General features: G+C 48.8%; 1 protein-coding gene across 1 annotated transcript in view; it reads left to right on the plus strand.

Annotated features, from left to right (window-relative positions):
- BEND4 (BEN domain containing 4) overlaps positions 1-18868 on the plus strand; it is a 431660-nt gene that overhangs the window by 248427 nt on the left and 164365 nt on the right. Inside the window, exon 3 of the mRNA XM_078678968.1 lies at positions 2316-2407. Within this exon, the coding sequence (XP_078535094.1) occupies positions 2316-2407 (92 nt within the window). The remainder of the gene's footprint in view (positions 1-2315; positions 2408-18868) is intronic.

The raw sequence follows: 18868 nt of genomic DNA on the forward strand, positions 1-18868 counted from the left end.
GATAAAATCAGCATGATCTTGGAAGGGCTGAAAGTTTCGACCCCTCCTAGGCAGCCAGCCCAGCTGAAGGGTAAAAGGTGTGACAACGGGGATAAGGAAATCTGTGCAACAACTCCTAAGGTCACCTTGAATTGCTTCCCGATACCGTCGGAAGAGGAGTTTACACACACAGCCTTGGGAATCTCATCGGGATCTCCTCTGGATCCCATCCCCCATAAAATACTGAAGAAGCTCGGAGCCGAGCTGTTTCCTGTTCTGCATAAAATATCCTGCCAATCGCTCAGTAATGGACTGGTTCCAACTGCTTGGAAGCAGGCTATCATTACGCCACTGCTGAAGAAGCCCACTATAGATCCAGGCAGTTATAAGAACTACAGGCCCATCTCCCTCCTGCCTTACCCGACCAAGATAGTAGAGTGTCTGGTCAGTAGGGCGTTGTCTCGTTTTCTGGAGGAAAACAACAAACTGGCGGAGGAGCAATTTGGCTTTAGACCAGGCCACGGAACAGAGACAGCCTTGGTGACCGTCTTGGACAATATCCGATTGCGGGCAGACAGGGGACAATCGGCAACCTTGGTTTTGCTGGACCTGTCCGCCGCATTTGATACGGTCAGTCATGACATTCTTCTGCCAAGACTGGAATCCCTAGGAATGACAGAGGTGGCACTGGGGTGGATGCGCTCCTACCTATCGGACAGGTGGCAAGCAGTGGCGCTCCCTCCTTATCAATCTCAATTTATAAAAAACGAATATGAAGTCCCACAGGTGTCGTCCATCAGCCCAATACTATTTAACGTGTACTTGCGACTGCTGCTGGGAATCATCAACATGTATAACATCAGCGTGGTTAACTACGCCGATGATACCCAGCTTATTGTGTCCCTAGACGGGGATCATGCAGACTCGCTGGAAAGGTTTCATGCCTGTTTGTCTGAAATGGCCAATTGGCTAAAAGACTACTCGCTCCAATTTAACGGCGAAAAGACAGAGATTCTTCATTTTAAAGTGGGTAAGATCTCTCGAGGACTGCCAAATGACTTTTGGCCAAAAAATGGAAATGGCCCACTGGCACCAGTCAGCACTGTACGCAATCTGGGGGTCAGCCTAAATAAAAAAATGAGCTTGGAGACCCACGTTAATAAAGTAGTGGGAACTTGCTTCACCCTTATCCGAGGACTGCGTAAAATACTACCCTTGCTGCCGGTCCAGGCAAGAACGGCAGTGGTCAGGAGCATTATTTTAAGCCGTCTTGACTACTGTAATGCTCTACTTCTGGAATACCCAGGATACCTGATTGCCAGACTGCAGATTGTTCAGACAACTACAGCCAAGCTTGCACTGAGTTGCTCACGCCGCTCCTCGACAACACAGGCTTTGGCGGAGCTTCATTGGCTTCCGGTAGCACAGAGGATTTTGTTTAAATCCTTGTGCGTTACTTTTAAGGCACTCCATGGGCAAGGACCAAAGTCAGTCCAAGACAGATTTCACTGGTACGCACCTAATCGCAACTTGCGATCTACATCTGCCCATCTGGTCAGAATACCAAGGACGAAGAGGGCAACCATGGGAGGTAGAGCCTTTAGTGTGGCAGCTGCCCACCTTTGGAACAGCATGCCCTTGGACATTAGGAGCACGCGGAATTTGCTGCAAGAAAGTAAAAACCTGGCTCTTCTCCAAAGACCGTTCCCCAAGGCCTTAAATTGTGTACCAGCTATCTGTCTAGCGTTCCAGTCCGGATTTTCTCTCAGCGCCAGGATGCCCCTAGGGTTACAGCGCGCTCTACAAATGGCAAAAATAAAATAAAATAAATAATGAATAAAATAAACATGGATTATTGATGATTACAATAGATAATAAGACCATTGCGTCACATCTTCTTTGCATTTTCACAGGATGAGGGAAGGTGTAAGTATAGTGCACAGCATTTTGAGAAATAAGCAAAAATGGAATTGAGTACAGGACAAATTGCTACATTAGTGATTTAGGCAAGAAACTCTTTTACATTTCTCCCTCTAAATGACGTGCTCTAAATCAATGTAACTTAATGGGGCAATTCAATTTCCCTGATGATTTTTCTCAAATTACCCTGCCCGGTCTTCCCAAGTGTTGGTATTTATTGTACAAATATATCAGCCCCATGGCAGTAGAAAGAAAGACTGTAGTGGTCATTGTGATTAGGAAAACATTATCCCAGGTGAAAACCACTTCTTGTGGTAGACTAGTCAGTTAGGTTAAGAGCAAATTTACGTAATTTGCAATTGTGATTCATGAACTGATGTGCATTAATACAGAACCATTCATGTATTTTTATTTAGTGCCCTGCCAGACTGTTCTGGATCATTTGAAGACCGTCCTTCAGTACCACAATCAGCTTGTAATTCCACCAACTGCAGACCAACCAACAGAGGTATTTAATGATCTAATTATTACATATATCAACATTGATATAGCCTGCTTTTGTTAATTAGTGTAATGTTGAGTTGTATACTTTTTAAGTGCAGAGCAACATTATCGTTCTTCAAAAGATTATTTTTCAAATTGGTTAAACATACACTTGTTACCTCATTTCAACATCTTTCCAGTAATCAGTTGTCTTCCCAGAACACAGCGTCTTTATGATTTAAGTAGACTCCTTCTCTAAATAATGTTTGAAGTGATGCATCAGTTATGAACAGAGTTGAGATTCTAAGCAGATGGGGCTTGGACAACAGGCATGAATGTTATGTTCAGCTGGGAGTTTGACTGAGCCTAGATGCCAATAAGCCCTAATACCTCAGACTAGCACATTGCAGACAAAGGAGCAAACTCATTAAGCCATTTATGAGAATGTGAATTAGTACTCTTGTAGCATTACTTCACTTACTCATATATGCCTATATGAATTGGCCTCAGAAAATCTAACTTCGTGATATTCATTGTATGTTCATATACAGTTAGTACAAATAGAAAGGACTATCCCCACTCACACTTTTATTTGAGCGTTTGATATTTTAGGGCCACTTCACAAAGTCATGTGTATTACATTTTGTCTGGCAATATCAACATTTGACACTGCACATGCATGTCCAGTGTCACTTGTGATATTGCCAGACAAAATGTAATACACATATTACATGTTAATCCCAAAATATACATGATGTTGTGAGTTTATACAGCATTCTTAGTGAATATAAGGTAGATTTAAAGGAATGAACATTAAAAGCTATAGAGTTTAGGGAAAGGAGTTCTGTCCTCCTCTGACGTCCTTTCGTTATCTGACCTTGGATATTTGATTTCTGTAAGAGCAACACTTCCATACAAGTCAAAGCAGCTCTACCAAATTAATTTTGATCCAGATACTGTTTCATTTGGTTGGAGTAACGTAATATATATGATAGCACCTGTTAATGTCAGGGGATGGGATATGCACTCTGATAGGTCAACTGTTGCCCCCTTCTGTTCTTACCGCATCTTTGGATGCTCTCTTCTCTTCCTCAACTGATATGACGTGTTTTGGTCTATCAGAGAAGCAACTTCTCCTTCTTTTTGATAGGATTTGTGCACCTTCAATATGGTTGAAATATTGTGTCTATATGCAATGTGACTGCCTGCTTCAAAGTATAGCAAATACAATTTCAAGGTGGCTGACCACCACTGTAGGTATCACCAATAGTGATGCATTTTCCAAATCATCCGAAATTGATAACGCCAATAGTGGCGACCTGAGAGCAATGGCACAGTGAGACCAAATGTCCTTGATGGTACTTGTTTGAAATAGGGCTGAAGTGTTAGTAAGTGCTCAATCTGATTGAATTATAGTTCAACTTGTTAAGTATTTATTTATTTATAAAGATTTATATAGCGCGATCAAGATCCCGAAGGATATCAGAGCTCTTTACAATATGATGGAAGGAAGAACATAAATGCAATATCAACATCAGGTACAGAGAGAAAAAAAAACATGAATGGTCGCGGAATGCAGGACAATTGCGCCCAGGAGGGATCACAATAAACAGGTGTAAGCGGGCAACGAGGGGGTCACAGTGTGCAGTAAAGAGGATCCGTAACAAATGGAGGTACCATGATAGTGGGAACATTGTCAACGAGCAAGTGAGTCTATACCTTTTAGGGTAAGAATTTGTTCATTAGGAATCATTTGGCTTCTAATTTGAAAGCGTTGAAGAGATTCTGCATACTTCCGGTGGAAGAGAGTTCTATATCTTTGGGGCAGCGCCGGAGAAGGCTCGGTGACGAGGTATTTTTTATGAAGGATGAGTGGTTTCAAGAGGAAGTTAGTGGCGCTTCTTGAGGCTCTTACACCACAGGATGGTTCAAGTTTTTGTGCAAGGTACCTGGGAGTATTGAAGTGAAGGACTTTGTGCCCCAGAACGGCAATTTTTTCTTTTTTCTTTTTTTTTTTTTTCCTGGTCAGTGAGTTTCATCTTCCTCAGCACAGTACCAGCGCCACGAGCGCCGTGGCAATAAACACATTCATCTGATATTCCCATTTGTCAGGGATCTTAGTCTATGTCTTCCTGCCCAGCCTGTGTAGCCAGGGGGGGTTCACATATATTACCTCTAAATTCATTCCAGCAGGACCATATATCATTCCATTTGCGGGGGCAGCCTCTTGTCTCGTAGACTGTCTTTTCTTGCAGCATGCACCAGTCCATGTCGCTCTGCCACTCTCTCAGTGTCGGGGAATGAGGGGCTCCCCAGAGTCTCGCTATGTTTCTCTTTGCCACCATCTGTCCAAGTGTTACCCAGACCCTCCCTTTGGAAGACAGGTCCGTGGGTTCCCATATGTTTAGGAGGCATCGTTTGGCCTCAGGGCGAAGTGCTACCTCCATAACCTCCTGCATACAGTGGACCACTTTCCTCCAGTATCTTTGCACCTTTGGACACTCCCATAGTATGTGGAAAAAGGTGCCATTCCCGCCACAACCCCTTCTACAGAGACCATCTCCACCCCTCCCCATCGCCGCCAGCCTAGTGCAAGAAATGTAGACTCTATGGAGGATTTTTAGTTGGACTAGCCTTAGTCGGGCCGAAATCGCTACCTCCCTAGGTGAGGCTAGTGCGTGAGACCATTCCTCCTCATCTATCTCCAGCCCGTCAGTGACCCATTTGTCCCTAAGAGGAAGTAAGGAGTCAGGGGGGTTGTTAATTAATTTACGATATGTGAGGGAGATGGCGTGTTCTGGGAGGTGCCCATCAAGTAGTCTATCCTCCAGTGGAGAGGCTAGGGGCAAGGCGGTGTCTGGTGGGATATTCGCTTGTAGTGAATGTCGGACCTGTATGTATCGGAAGTACTCAGTGCGCGCCATGTCGTATGTGTCTCGTAGGTGCGCAAACGTGTGGACACCCTTTGGACCCCAGAGGTCTCTAATGTGCGAAATCCCTATCAGGTCCCAGCCGCGGAACCCTTTGGTGCGTCCCAGAGTGCCCAGCTTTTCAGAGGCCCACAGAGGCGTGGACATGGTGAGGACATTAGACCATCCCAGCTTTTTGTGAGCAGTGTGCCAAATTTGAACTGAGTGCTGGGTCGGCCCGGTAAGTCGGTACCTCCTCGGCCTTGAGTAGAGCGCAGCCTCGTAGTTCCCCCCAGGGAGCTGCCACCTGTCCATCCCGTATCCGGGGTCATCCCCACTGCAGTATGTCCCTTGGTTTATGGCTGCAAGGTGTGCTGCCCAGTAGTATTTTCGGATGTCGGGAAGGGCGATCCCACCATCGTACCACCCTAGTGTGAGTTTGTGTAGTCCGATCCTGGGCGTACCCGCCCACAGGAGTTCACGTTGCGCCCCCTCCACCGCCACAAAGTACGCATTGGGCACTTTGTCCGGGTAGTTCTGTAGCGCGTAGAGAAATCTAGGCAACGCCACCATTTTAAATAGGGCCGCCCGGCCCAACAATGACAGTGGAAGAGTTTGCCAGGATTTCGCCTCCCGCTGGAGCCGTCTGAGGGGAGGGAGTAGGTTGCGCTCATATAGCAAGGTCTTGTTAGTGGAGACAAAGACTCCCAGGTATGTGAAGCCGTCCGTTGCCACTTGTAAGGGGCAGGTGGCCGGTAGTCTCGGGGGGTCCCCGCGTAGCACGTATAGATTTGACTTATTCCAGTTTATTCTAAACCCTGAGTTCCGGCCGAAGCTGGTGAGGATGTCAAGCACCGCCAGGATGGATCTACGCGGTTTGGACAGGTACAGGAGGATGTCGTCGGCGTACAGGGATATCTTGTCTTCCCATTCTTCCGTCCAGGCTATACCTCTAAGGTATACGTCCTGCCTTATCCAGGCCGCGAGAGGCTCGAGTGATAGCGCGAACAGGAGGGGAGAGAGAGGGCATCCCTGTCGGGTCCCCCTCTCAAGGGTGAAGACTGCCAACGCCTTTCCGTTCACTACCACCTGGGCCAGAGGTTCGGTGTAGAGGAGACGCACCCACGAAATGAAGTTTGGACCGAATCCCAGTTTGCGCAGCACTGCTATCATGTACGGCCATTCAAGGGTGTCGAATGCCATGGTGGCGTCGAGGGAGACCACCACCGCGTCCTCCTGCAGTTTATGCCTCTGACCGAGCACCCCGTGCAGGCGGCGGATGTTGAGCGCCGTATTACGGCGTGGCATGAACCCTGACTGGTCCGGGTGGACCAGGGTAGCCAGGACCGGCTGGAGTCTATTTGCGAGCGCTTTGGCAAGGATTTTCGGCTCTGCGTTGATCAACGAGATCGGCCTGTAGGAGGCCCACAGGTCCCCAGGTTTGCCCTCCTTAGGGATCGCCACAATAGTAGCCAGCCGCTGTTCTTTGGGCAGGATGCCATTCTCCCGACTTTCGTCGAACATGGGCTTAAGGCGCTTACTGAGGGCGTCTGGTTGCAGTTTGTAGAGCTCGATCGGGAGGCCATTCGGCCCCAGGGCCTTGCCCGGGCGTAAGTCTACGATTGCGCGCTGCAGTTCTGAGGGAGCGAGCGGGCTCTCAAGGGATTCTCTTTCCGTCTCTGACAAACAGGGCATGTGGATGTCCGCCAAGAGGGCCATAGAGTCCTCTTCCGGGCGGTCCGATACCCGGCTGTACACTTGCCTGTAGTGACGCGCGAATTCCGCCACTATCTCCCGGGGTTCTGTTACCGTCGTCCCCTCAGCCGTCAGGATTTCGGGGACCACTCTAGTGGCCTGTTGCTTTTTTTCCAGCCACGCTATCAGTTTCCCGGCCTTGTCGCCCTGGTCGTATATCCTGCCCATCGTGTGTCTGGCTGCCCTTTGAGCGTCTTGCGTGACTAGTTCTTTGTACTCAGCCGTTTTGAGCCTAAGCCTATGGTGAATAGCAGGCGCTCTAGTTGTACTCGCCTCCTTTTCTAGGGCCTCCAGGTCCGCTTCTACCGCAGTGACCTGGCGCTCTTTCTCCCTCCGCTTCCCGGCTATGTTCGACAGTGCCTCCCCCCTGATTACTGTTTTAAAGGCCTCCCAGAGGATGACCGGGGAGTCCACTGAACCCGCATTACTATCGATGTACTGGGTAATCGCTTTTGTGAGCGCCTTCTTAGTCTCCTCCGATTTAAGGTGCCATGCGCTGATGGGCGCTATACAGCCCTCTCGCCGAGTCCCGAACGTGAAGTGGGCGAGCACAGGTGAATGGTCAGATATGCCGCACGGTAAGTGCGTCGCGTCGTGTACCGTCATGTCTTGGGTTAGTTGGGTGAGGATGTGGTCCAGTCTGGAGAATGTGCCATGGGGACCGGAGAAGAAGGTGTATTGTTTGTCAGTCGGGTGCCGCAGCCGCCAGGCATCGGTAAGCCCGAAGGCTACTAGAAAGGTGGATAGCCATTGCTGCCCTTGTGGTGTGTCTCTGGGAGGGTGTCTGTCTAAAGTGCCCGACGAAACAGCATTGTAGTCCCCCCCCCAGCACGAGTCGACCATGAGGAAGAGAAAGCAGCAATTTGCCCAGATCAGCGTAAGATTGGGTTTGGAGGCCTGGCGGGATATAAACCGACAGTAGATTAAGGTGTTGCCCTTCCCACCTGCCGGACAGCACTGCAAAGCGGCCCTGCGGGTCTGACTCAGTGTTTGTGATATGAATGGGAAGTGACCGGTGTATCAAGATCCCCACCCCCCTGGAGCCGGACGTGAAGCCCGCATGCACTACAAGGGTGTATCCCAACCTATTGAGGGCCTGACATGTGTTTCCCAGGAGGTGAGTTTCCTGCAGCAGTACTGCGTCAGGTTGGTGCCTTCTAATGAACTGGAGGACTATGGTGCGTTTGAGTTTATCTCCAAGCCCATTTACATTCCAGCTCAGGATCTTGAGGTTTTTTTCCCAGCGTCTAGCCATAACCGTGACTATGTGAGGTAAACTGTGGCCGCCTTCCGGCGCTCGGGCCAAGTCCGACAGTAAGAACTACACATGACCATAAAACACTCCCCCTCCCCCAATTGCCCTCCCAACAGTAATATGTGAAGCAAACAGAATAATCGTGTGCGGAACATTGTTTCTCAATCCCTTTCCCGGCCCGTAGAACCCCCCCCCACAGTGAACTAGCCCCCCACCCTGCCCCCTGCTCCGTAGGCTTCGAACTACCCACAACCCCAATTAGCAGAGCGCCTGTCGACCCCATCCCACCCCGAAGAGAGTAAACCACTTCCCCCCCGAGGAACTCTGGTAGTAGGCACGTGTGCCAGTCCCAACTCCAGCCGCCATTCCCGTGTCCCCGACATGTAAGTCCCTTTAGTCTATGGAAATGCGGCGTTCAGCCCAGTATTACATCAATCATGGGCAGGTGTGCCCGCACCCCAAAGCAGTGTAGGAGTCTTACCGCTGTTGACGCCAACGCAGTCATGGCCAAGTGGCGGGTAGGTACTGTTCGCTGCCTCACCGTGCTGCATTGTCTCGAGGGGAGTCCCAGCGAGGACTGTTGGATCTGGAGCGCCACGACCTTTGGCTCTGTTCGCCCCCTGCAGCTCCCCCGTCCGCCGACCCGGGGGAGGGGGCCCCAGGCTCCCTTCAGACGTCCCGATTCTGCATTGTCGGTGTCTCCGTCGCCTGCTCGTCGAGCCACTCCTGGACCGCCTCCGGCGAGGTGAAGAAGCGGGATTTCCCTCCAAATATGATCTTGAGCTTCGCGGGAAAGAACATCATGTATTTGATTCCTCGCTCTCTGAGTGCTGCCTTCACCCCCATGAAAGAGCGGCGTTCCTGCTGGACCTGCAAGGTGAAGTCGGGGAAAAATCTGATGGTGGTCCCCTCATACCGCAGGTCCCCATGCTGTCTGGCCGCCTGGAGGATGGCATCCCGGTCGCGGTAATTCAGTATTTTTGCGATGATCGTGCGCGTCGGAGCGCCAGGCTTGGGCTTGGGGAGCAGGGCCCGGTGGGCCCTCTCGATGGTGAAAAACTTGGAGAGCCGCTTTGGCCGAAGATGGTTCAGGATGAGGTCCTCCAAGAACAGCTCAGTACTTTGCTTCTCCGAATCCTCCGGCACACCTACGACGCGAATGTTACTGCGCCTGGCCCTCCCTTCCTGGTCTTCGAGTCTCAGAGCCATTAGCCGGTGTCGGTGGACAAGTTCATTTACCCGGCCTTCCAGTTGCTTTGAGGAGGCCTGGAGCATCGCTATGTCAGTTTCGTTGGCCTTGGATCTTTCGGTGGTCTTGCCCAGGTCAGTACGCAGCAGATTGACTTCAATCGTAACTTTGTCCATCTTGGATTCCAGAGTGGTGCCGAGCGTCTGTATTGCGGCCATTATGGACGTCAGGGAGGGTTCAGTTGCGTCCGAGGTGCTTCCTCCCTTTGCTCCCGACTGCGCGGGCCCTGTAGCCACCGCGTATTTGTCTAGTTTGTTCGTTTGGGTCTGGACTACCGCTTTGGGCCTCATGGTGGATCAAGACCCCGTCTCCTGTGGCCAACAGTCGGCGATGGTCACCCCTGTCCCGGGCCGGCGTGTATCGGTTGTGCAGGAGACTGTCCTTCACATCAGAGGGATCCCACAGCTCCTGCCTGGTGTAGACGTCCGGCCCACGTGTGTCACTCGGCAAATGAGTTTGGCCGTCCAGGTAGGCCGTGTCACGCAGTCAGTCCAAGAGCGTGCTGGGGAATGTAGTCCTCCACGGTAAGCTGCCCGGCTGGGCCCTGCAAGAACGCCCCCGGCGAGGCCTGAGGCCGATCGGCCCCCTCTCAGATGGCGGCAAGTGTGGAAGACTGGCCGTGAGCTGGGTTGGTGGGCTCCCCTTCACAGCGGCCGGCGCTTCGGCGCCTTTCCCGAATGCCCGGCGCTCACCTCCGGAATATGGACGAGGGTCGGTGTCACTTGGCAGCAAGCAGCGCTGCAGACTCAGGCTGTCGCGGCACCTGCGTCGGGCTCTCCGCCCCCCCTCAGTGCCCGTGTGCGGGAGCCATGCTCGGCCAGGCGGCGTCCAGCTCGAGGCCACCCCCCTCTGTAGTAACGGGGATTAGGCCCGATTCCGGCCGCCGAGGTGTAGGCCGCAAGCCGGGGCCTCGATTTTGGGCAGCCCCGAGTCCGGGCTCCAGCCGCTACCACAAGCCCGCCCGCGAGACGAACGCTGCGGCGTTTCGCCTCTGCGGGGAGTGCGCTCTCCGTTCAAGAAGCGGATCAGCCGCGGAACTGGTCTGGGGGCCGGTGCGCTTATCCGAGGGCGCTCCGGCCAGGATTTAAATGCGGATTTCTTCGGGGACAGCAGTCGTCCCGGCGGAGCTACGGAACTAGGCGGCCATCTTCGTTGGCGCCTGGCCACGCCCCCAGAACGGCAATTTTTAACTGAATTCGTGCTTTGTAAAGTTTTGTGTTTGAGGTACTGGGTCATTGTTGTATAAGAGTTAAAATGTGATTTGTTTTATGGTATTGCAAAGCGCGTTGTGAATGTTTTTTGAGTTTTATGTTTGGTGCCTGTTTGTAAGATGTTGCATAAACATTATTTTGTGTTCTAATGTAATAGGTTAAGATGTGAGAAAGTTATTAATATGTGTGGGTTCTTCTGGCTTAAATACAGAATTTAAAAATTGCTAGCATGCAGCCATTGCAGAATAATATTTCAACAAAAACATAACGACCCTTTTTCACAATAACAACCCCTCAGGGTATGCTTAAGATGTTCCCAATGCAGAAACGGAGGTAGATTTCACATGGTAAATTAGGTATAGAAGGGTATGTGTTGTAGGGTAGGTATGGTAGGCTAGGACAGTAGGTAGACTTGGTAGGTATGGTAAGTTAGTTGTCGCTAACAGTATTTCACATCTTCCTGTGAAAGTCTTGGGACCCTTCAAGTTTCACTCCAGTCCCAGGAGAACAGGGGTGGTGCTGGAAATTAAGGAACTGCCATTTTCGAACAGGTCCTTTGGGGTGAAATTTTTTTAATAGGCCTCAGACACTAGCAGGGGGCATGGAACAGATATTGTGTATGGTTAGTAGGGCACACATGACTTAATACACTTTGCCTTTCAAAGATTCTGGTGGTTGTCCAATAAAATGAAAAACTAACTGCATTGCAAATAAGGCCTGTACCCCTTTTCCTACTATCTACATACATTCCCTACCAAGCCTACTTTATCCTTGTTTTCTCAGTTCTGGTGTCCGTAAAGAGTTCATGGACTATCTGCCCTGCCATCATAGGGGATATAGGGTAGCTATTTATCTTGCCTCTGAAGATTTGCAGTAGGCTGGTATGGAGATATGTGGCTCACCAAGTAAAGTGGTGCCAGACTCTGCATACACTTAAAGATATTAGCAAGTTATTGTAAAGAAAATTCTATTTCTAACTGGGAGCCAGTGGAGTGATGTCAATGATCAGTGTTTCTCAGTCCCACGATGAGTATAATTGTTGCAAAATGGACTCACTGTCAATGACATAAGTAATTGGCATGTAGGCGCGCATGAAGGCAGTTGCAGCAACCCAGCCTTGAAGTAATTGATCCACAGATCACTAAAGACCTTTGTGAACGGTACAATAATGGTAGGAAGTGTCACAATCTACAAAGTTGGTCAAACCTGTTCCCACTGCAGTGCTCACGGCACCCCCAGCCCCGGGGACCATCCCCCCCGGGGCTTTTAAATGCACGGCCCCCTCCTGGAGCCTTGTGGTGGCCCTGGGGACCGCCACCCCCCAGGCCCGGCTCCTTCAGTGTCCCGGGGGGGCCTACCCCCGGGACACTGTAGTTTGCTATGGTAGGGTTTACCATAGCAAACTGTCATTTGAGATGTCATCAGTGATGTCATGAGTGATGTCACTGGCCATGTCATGAGTGATGTAATATGTGACGTCATCAGCAGTGCATTGCGGGCGCACGAGTTATAGTTAGGTGAACTAACTATAACGGGGGAATTTCAATGGTTGTGTATGAGTGAAATGTCCACCTAACTATAACATATGTGAAACCTATGTTTTTTCAGTGAATTTCTAAGGTTTTTTAAATGCTAATTCTTAACTATAACGTGGCTGAAACCTATGTTTTTTTCAGTGAATATATATATATATTTTTTTTCAGTGAATATATATATATATATATATTTATATATACTATGTCTCTTATCTATGCAAGTGAGACGCTCATACCTGTAAAACAAATAACACTGCATCCATTAGGCATAAGGAAGGAATCAACAATTCTGTATCATAGCACAGTAATGGTAGATATTGCGCTAAGAAAGGGATAAATGCACAAAAGGTATATATATTTTGTAGCCCAAACATACGCTCAATGGAGTCTAACATTACTGTGTACCAAAAACCATACACACCAGTTCACATACACTGTTCCACGTCACAGGAGAAGAGCAGAAGGCCGCCTCTTGAACCCCCTGTTAAATGTAAAGCAAATAATAATCATTAAAATACTCCTTTTTATCCTGTATGATATGTATTTGTATATTGTCAATCATATTCATATGAGCAACCAAATCCAGTACCACTGAGCCTATATACCTTAAACAAGTTGTGGTATCGTGGCAGGATTTAATGTATCCCACATACAGGAGTTGTGAACAAGAATACTTTAGCTTCAGAATATCAACCCAGCAATCACTGATGGCTGAGTCACACAGTCTCAGGTAGTTTGTATGCCCCCATATGTCAAAATAGATTATTTCCAAGCAAAGAGCGGTATTGAGGAGTTTCCTGACTACAGTGGTGCAACTGCACCCTTACAATACAAAGGTCTGGGCAGGAAATCCGCTGCGCGTGGGTGCTGCACTATGAGTGAATAACCAGCAGCTTCTTGTTCCCTGGCAGGCTCCTTTTCCGGTCGTTTTCATCCAGTTCAACTTCCCACGTGCTCCCGGCATTTTCGGCCACTTCCGCTATGCCCCATGGGAGTTGTAGTTTCTGAGTCCCGGGACGCCAACCGTATTGATGAGACTCTCTGTCTTTGAGCCGTCCACAGAATTAGGGACCCTGTTCTGGGACCACCACCTTTCCAACCAAGACCAGACCGTACCGTAGGGGGCAAGAAGAGGCGAAGCAACGCAGCTCATAGGTGAGTCTGGCGACGAGCCGGGAAGGACTCGGGGGCTGAGTGAAAGTGTTACACTCCCCGGCCATGCGTGGCGGGTGTTTGGATTTACATATGGTAATTAAATATTACTTTACATTAGAAAAACCCTAGAATTTCACTGAAAAACCCAAAAGTTAAAGTAATTTTATTGTTAGGTGTAATGTTCAGTAACAACATCAAGTTTTGAGCTCTAAAAACCACTGCAATTCAGCAGTTATAGTTATCTCAAGTAACTCGTGCCCTAACATTTGCAGTGAAATTATTGATGAGAAAACTGCATGGCAGGGGGGCGAGTTACAGTTACCTTAGGGCACGAGTTACAGTTACTTGAGATAACTATAACTTGTCAATGTCAGTGTTTTTTAGAGTTTAAAATGTTAGGATGTAAGAGGTCAGGATAGAGGAATCCTGACCCAATGAGACAGATAGAGGGGTCTGTGAGGGACCCCTCATGGGCAATAAATTGTCCAAAAATTGGGTTTTTGGGCGCTGCTGATCCGCGAATCCGCCGTGGTGCTCAGCGTCGCCCCGTGAGAATATGCAGATTCAAATCCCAATAAAATAAATACACCCACCCACAGACCCACTCACACACCTACTTACACATCCATACAGCCACTCACACTCCGACTCAGAGACCCAGAGATCCACACACACACACACACACTTAGGCACTCACACACCCATGTATACACTCTCACAACCACTCACACACCTATTAGGCCACTTACACACCCACTCAAGGGGTCCCAAAACTTATTTGCTCCATGTTAATTTCCATAGGAAATTTTAGACACGACTACAGCCCGAACTGTTGAATGGAATTACATCAAATTTGGCAAAATGGTAGCTCTTGGTCCAGACAGCACTGTTTTTCTTAAATGGTGTAAATCCATTCAGTAGTTGCCGAAATATTTAACGAAATTCCCAGTTGTATATCTAGGGGTGCAAAGGATCCGCAAACCCTCAAGATTCCATGCCTGAGATCTGATTGGCTGCCAACACTTCAAACCAGGAAGTGTTGGCTGCCAACTTATGGCTCGATTGAACCTGGTATCAAGAAAAAAGACTTTTAAAAAAGAAGAGGGGATTTGGGAATCCAATGGCATTTGTTTTTTTAAACAAAGCTCAGGCTCCTTCGCTTTGTTTAATTTAGGTCCCTGGGGGCAATAAAAAATAATAATGATGGGGGACCCGCGCAGGTCCCCTGGGGCTGATACCGCCACCTCCCTGATACAGGGAGCTGATTCACTAGAATGTGGGTGGTAGCAAGGCCCCCCTGCTTCCCGGAGACCGCCTCCTCCCTGGGGCTATATTTACAAATAATGTATGGGGGGCTCCACCCCCCCACACAGTCTCAGGGGCTGCCACCTCCCTGGGGCTAATACACTGAAATGCAGGGGGGAGGCACATGGCGCTCCCGCAGTCCCAGGTACCACCACCTCCCCGTGCCTTAATATTTGTTGGCAGGGACCACACAGCTCCCCTCGTGGAGCCATAGATGTCCTTGAGAACCGCCCCCACCAGGTCCAGCTCTAGCAATGTCATGGGGTCATTGCCGTTTGCTGTGGCTTAGCAGGAGCACTGCTCCCGCCAAACCATAGCAAACTCTGGTCCACTTCATGGAAGTAAGAGCAGTAAAAATGCTCTTGCTTCCATAAAGCGGAGTAGAATTGCTTTTGGACAGAGGGAGCTGCATGTTTCCAGCTCCCTCTGTCCAAAGCAATGCTGGCTCCCGCAGGACAGCATTCCCCACGGTCCCCAACAAGACCGGGGATGGGATCCTCTGGGCAATATCGGCCTGGAGAGGTGGGCCGCATGGCCCCGCTCCCATGCCAAAAAAAATAAATCAAGGCCTGGCCCCGGGGGCGAAATGGGCCTCGGGAAGGGGGCCTTGTCGCCCCCTCCTATTTATTTATTTTTTTATATTACAAATGGGTATACCCTGGGGGATGGGGTCCCCGGGGGCCGACAATGGCCCGGGATTGGGGCCCTTCGCCCCCTCCCTTTCAAATTAAAAATAAAGGCTGGGCCCAGGAAGATGGGGTCCCTGGAGCCACAAATTGGCCCCCTCCCATTTTTTAAATACAAAAATGTAAAAAAGGATCAGGCGACGAAGGATGGGGTCCCTGGGGACAAACATGGTCCAGAGAAGGGGGGCCATGCCACACCTCGTTCCTAAAAATTATTTATAAAAAAAAAAAGCTGCAACTAGCGATAGTTCCGATCTTTTTCTCCACTACTCTTCAAATTTGCCTCCTGGCACACTCCTTGTTGGGGGATGAAGTCTCCTTGGATGCTGAGGATCCTTAGGGGCCAAGAAGACCTCCTGTTCCCTCCAGTAAGCCCCACACAGATCACAGCAATCCTGCTGTATGGGACTTACTGGGGGTAACAGGAGGGTTAGTTGGCCCCCAAAGACCCTCATCAGCCAAGGGGACTAAATCCCCTACTAGTAGTGCACCAGGAGGCACATTTGCAGAGTGATGGAAAAAGGGGTGTGGCCTGCGATCAGATCTCAGCTATTCTGTTGTATGGGACTTACTGGAGGTAATAGGAGGGGTAGTAATCCTCAGTGACGTCCTTAGGGACCAACTACCCCTCCTGTTACCTCCTGTAAGTTCCACACAGCAGAATTGCTGAGAAGTTGTCCAGACGTGGGTCCCGTGCTCTCCATGCCACTGGAGTCACGGTATCCAGGCTGATGAGGGCTGAAAGCCCGAAACCGGTCCTAGGATGCTTGTTTCCAGTCCAGGGAGGACCTGGCCTGGCAGATCGGGATGGACTGTTCCCATTGGGCGCAGGGTCAAGACTGATTTGCATATGGCAGGGTCCAAACTGGAATGGCATGGTGAGCAAAAAAACGATGGATTTAGGCCCAGATCTCTGTACTGGGGTGAATGTATAACTTTGTTCTGCATTCTGTCCATCAATTGATCTTTTTGCATGCGAGAAGTTGCCAGAGGCACGCCCCCTTTCTCCACTACTCTGCAAACGTGCCTCCTGGTACACTACTAGTTGGGAGATGAAGTCCCCTTGGCTCCAGAGGGATCATGGGAGCCAAGAAGCCCTCATGGTATCCCCTGTAAATCCTACACAGTGGGATTCCTGTGAGCTAGTCCGAGGCCCCTCTCCCTTTCTCCACTACTCTGCAAACATGATTACTACTTTAAAAACCATAGAAATTCACTGGAAAAAAATCAAAGGTCACAGGGACGTTATAGTTAGGAATTAGCATTTGAAAAACCTTAGAAATGTACTGAAAAAACCAAAGGCTACAGGGACGGTATAGTTAGGCTGACATTTCACTCATATGAAACCAGTGAAATTCAGCAGTTCTAGTTAGCTGAGTCAACTATAACTCGCGCCACTGCAATGCAACGCCTATTACCTCGTATATTACATCACTCATGACCTGGTCAGTGAAATCACTGATGACATCTCAAATTACATCACTCATGAAAATATATTTTCCCACATTACGTAGGCATAAGCCCCATTGCATACTTTTAGGATGATAATGCTGTTTAAGAAAAACAATCTGAAAAAAACGTTCCATGGAGGCACCAGTACAAAAGTTTGATTATTAAGCTGTACCTTTCTATCAACAAGTAAATAATAATATTGCCATTTTCTTTTCTGTATCATTAAATAAATTCATACTTTAGCAAAATATTACAATGGGCGATCAATGCATTGATCCCAATTCTAGGAATCTGTATCATATTGTGCTCGGTGTACGCTGTGTATTGACACATATCACTTTCTACTGAGATTACATTCCAATATTATAGAATTGTCAAAATGAAACTAAGGACATTTTAAAAAATCCTTCAGAAAGAAGCTGATGTAACATATCGAGTTACAGTGCTCAACCAAATTGTGGGTAAGAGGGCGCAGCCCAGACCACTAACACTTGGATTGTGTGAAAAGGCTGTTTTGTTGAAACAAGTGCACATTACAACATAACCTGGGCCTTTGCCATGCAAAACGACATCTTCACTATACATCTTAACTCACCTACGATAAACTACCCCCACCACTAAATTAACCCTCCCACCGATAACATCTTCAAACTTGAATAACATATTTGCAGCAGAGCTGCTCAGCTGAGAGCGGGACTTCTTAAAACCGGTCTGTTTTCCTACCTCAACTACCCTTTGAACCTCATTGAACTTCCTACCTAGCCTTTAACTTCCTATGTCGTCCAGGTGCAAACTTCCTACCCATTTCCCTTCAGCCTTTACTGGCGCTGACAAACAATAAACTTCTGTAAATCCTGGCAACTTCAGTCAACCGCTAGTGCACCTGAAACAAGAGACAACCGAACACATAGTTTCCCTTGCGCAACTGTGCCAATGGAAACAACCGAAAACAAAAGGACACAATACCCCTCCATCTGTTCTTTTTGACCTCTAATGAAAGGGATGGGAGGGTGGGGGATAAATAAAATCTGCAAAGGGTTGACCGCAACCATGCTACCACGATAAAATGGTGGTTGGCAACCAAAATGGGGGTTCCTTAAGATGTTGGGTTCTTTCATAGCCCAAAGAAAGCCCAAACTAGCCATGCAGTCCCCTGGACTACACCACTTTCCCAAAACCCCAGGGAGCAGACTTCCCTCTGGTTGGCTACCCCCCCAAAACCCCATTGGGGATGAGAGGGCCGTACAGACCGCTCACACTTTGGTTGTGTGAAAAAGGCCGCTTTATTGAAACAGGTGCACATTGCAACAACCCGGGCCTTTGCCATACAAAATTATATCTTCACTATACATCTTTACTCACCCACGATAAACTACCCTCACCCCCAAATTAACCCTCCCCAATAACATCTTCAAAATTGAAAAACATACTTGCATCAGAGCTGCTCAACTGAGAGTGTGACCTCTAAAAACCATTTCCTTTTCCTACCTCAACTACCCTTTGAACCTCATTGAACTTCCTACCTAACCTTTACTTCCTATGTCGTCCAGACATGTACTTCCTACCCGTTCCCCTTCAGCCTGAACTGCCCTGAAATGCAATGCATTTCTGTAAATTCTGGCAACTTTTCAGCCCACCACCACCCAGTAAGGAGGGGAGATACCCTCCTAACTCTGCCCCCGCGCCCGCCTACCAGGCCGCTTGAAAGCTGGAAGGGAAAAGTCCCTGTTTACTCGACCCCCAAGACTTTGGCTAACCCCAACTTCACCTGGAGCAGGTGAAGCTCCATTCCCATGAACGACAAGTGTACTCCATCTCCTCTGAAAAATTCAGTGTCCTCATACCTCATATCTGAATTCTCTATTCTGCCAATCCCATTGTCCCTGCAAAAACCCCTAATTTCTTTGTTTAATTTCTTTCTGGCTTTGTCTATGGCCAACAGGTTTACTGCTCCGTGCCATACTCTCCTGGGAA

This window comes from Lissotriton helveticus, chromosome 2_2 (genome assembly GCF_964261635.1).
Source record: "Lissotriton helveticus chromosome 2_2, aLisHel1.1, whole genome shotgun sequence".
NCBI lineage: Eukaryota > Metazoa > Chordata > Amphibia > Caudata > Salamandridae > Lissotriton > Lissotriton helveticus.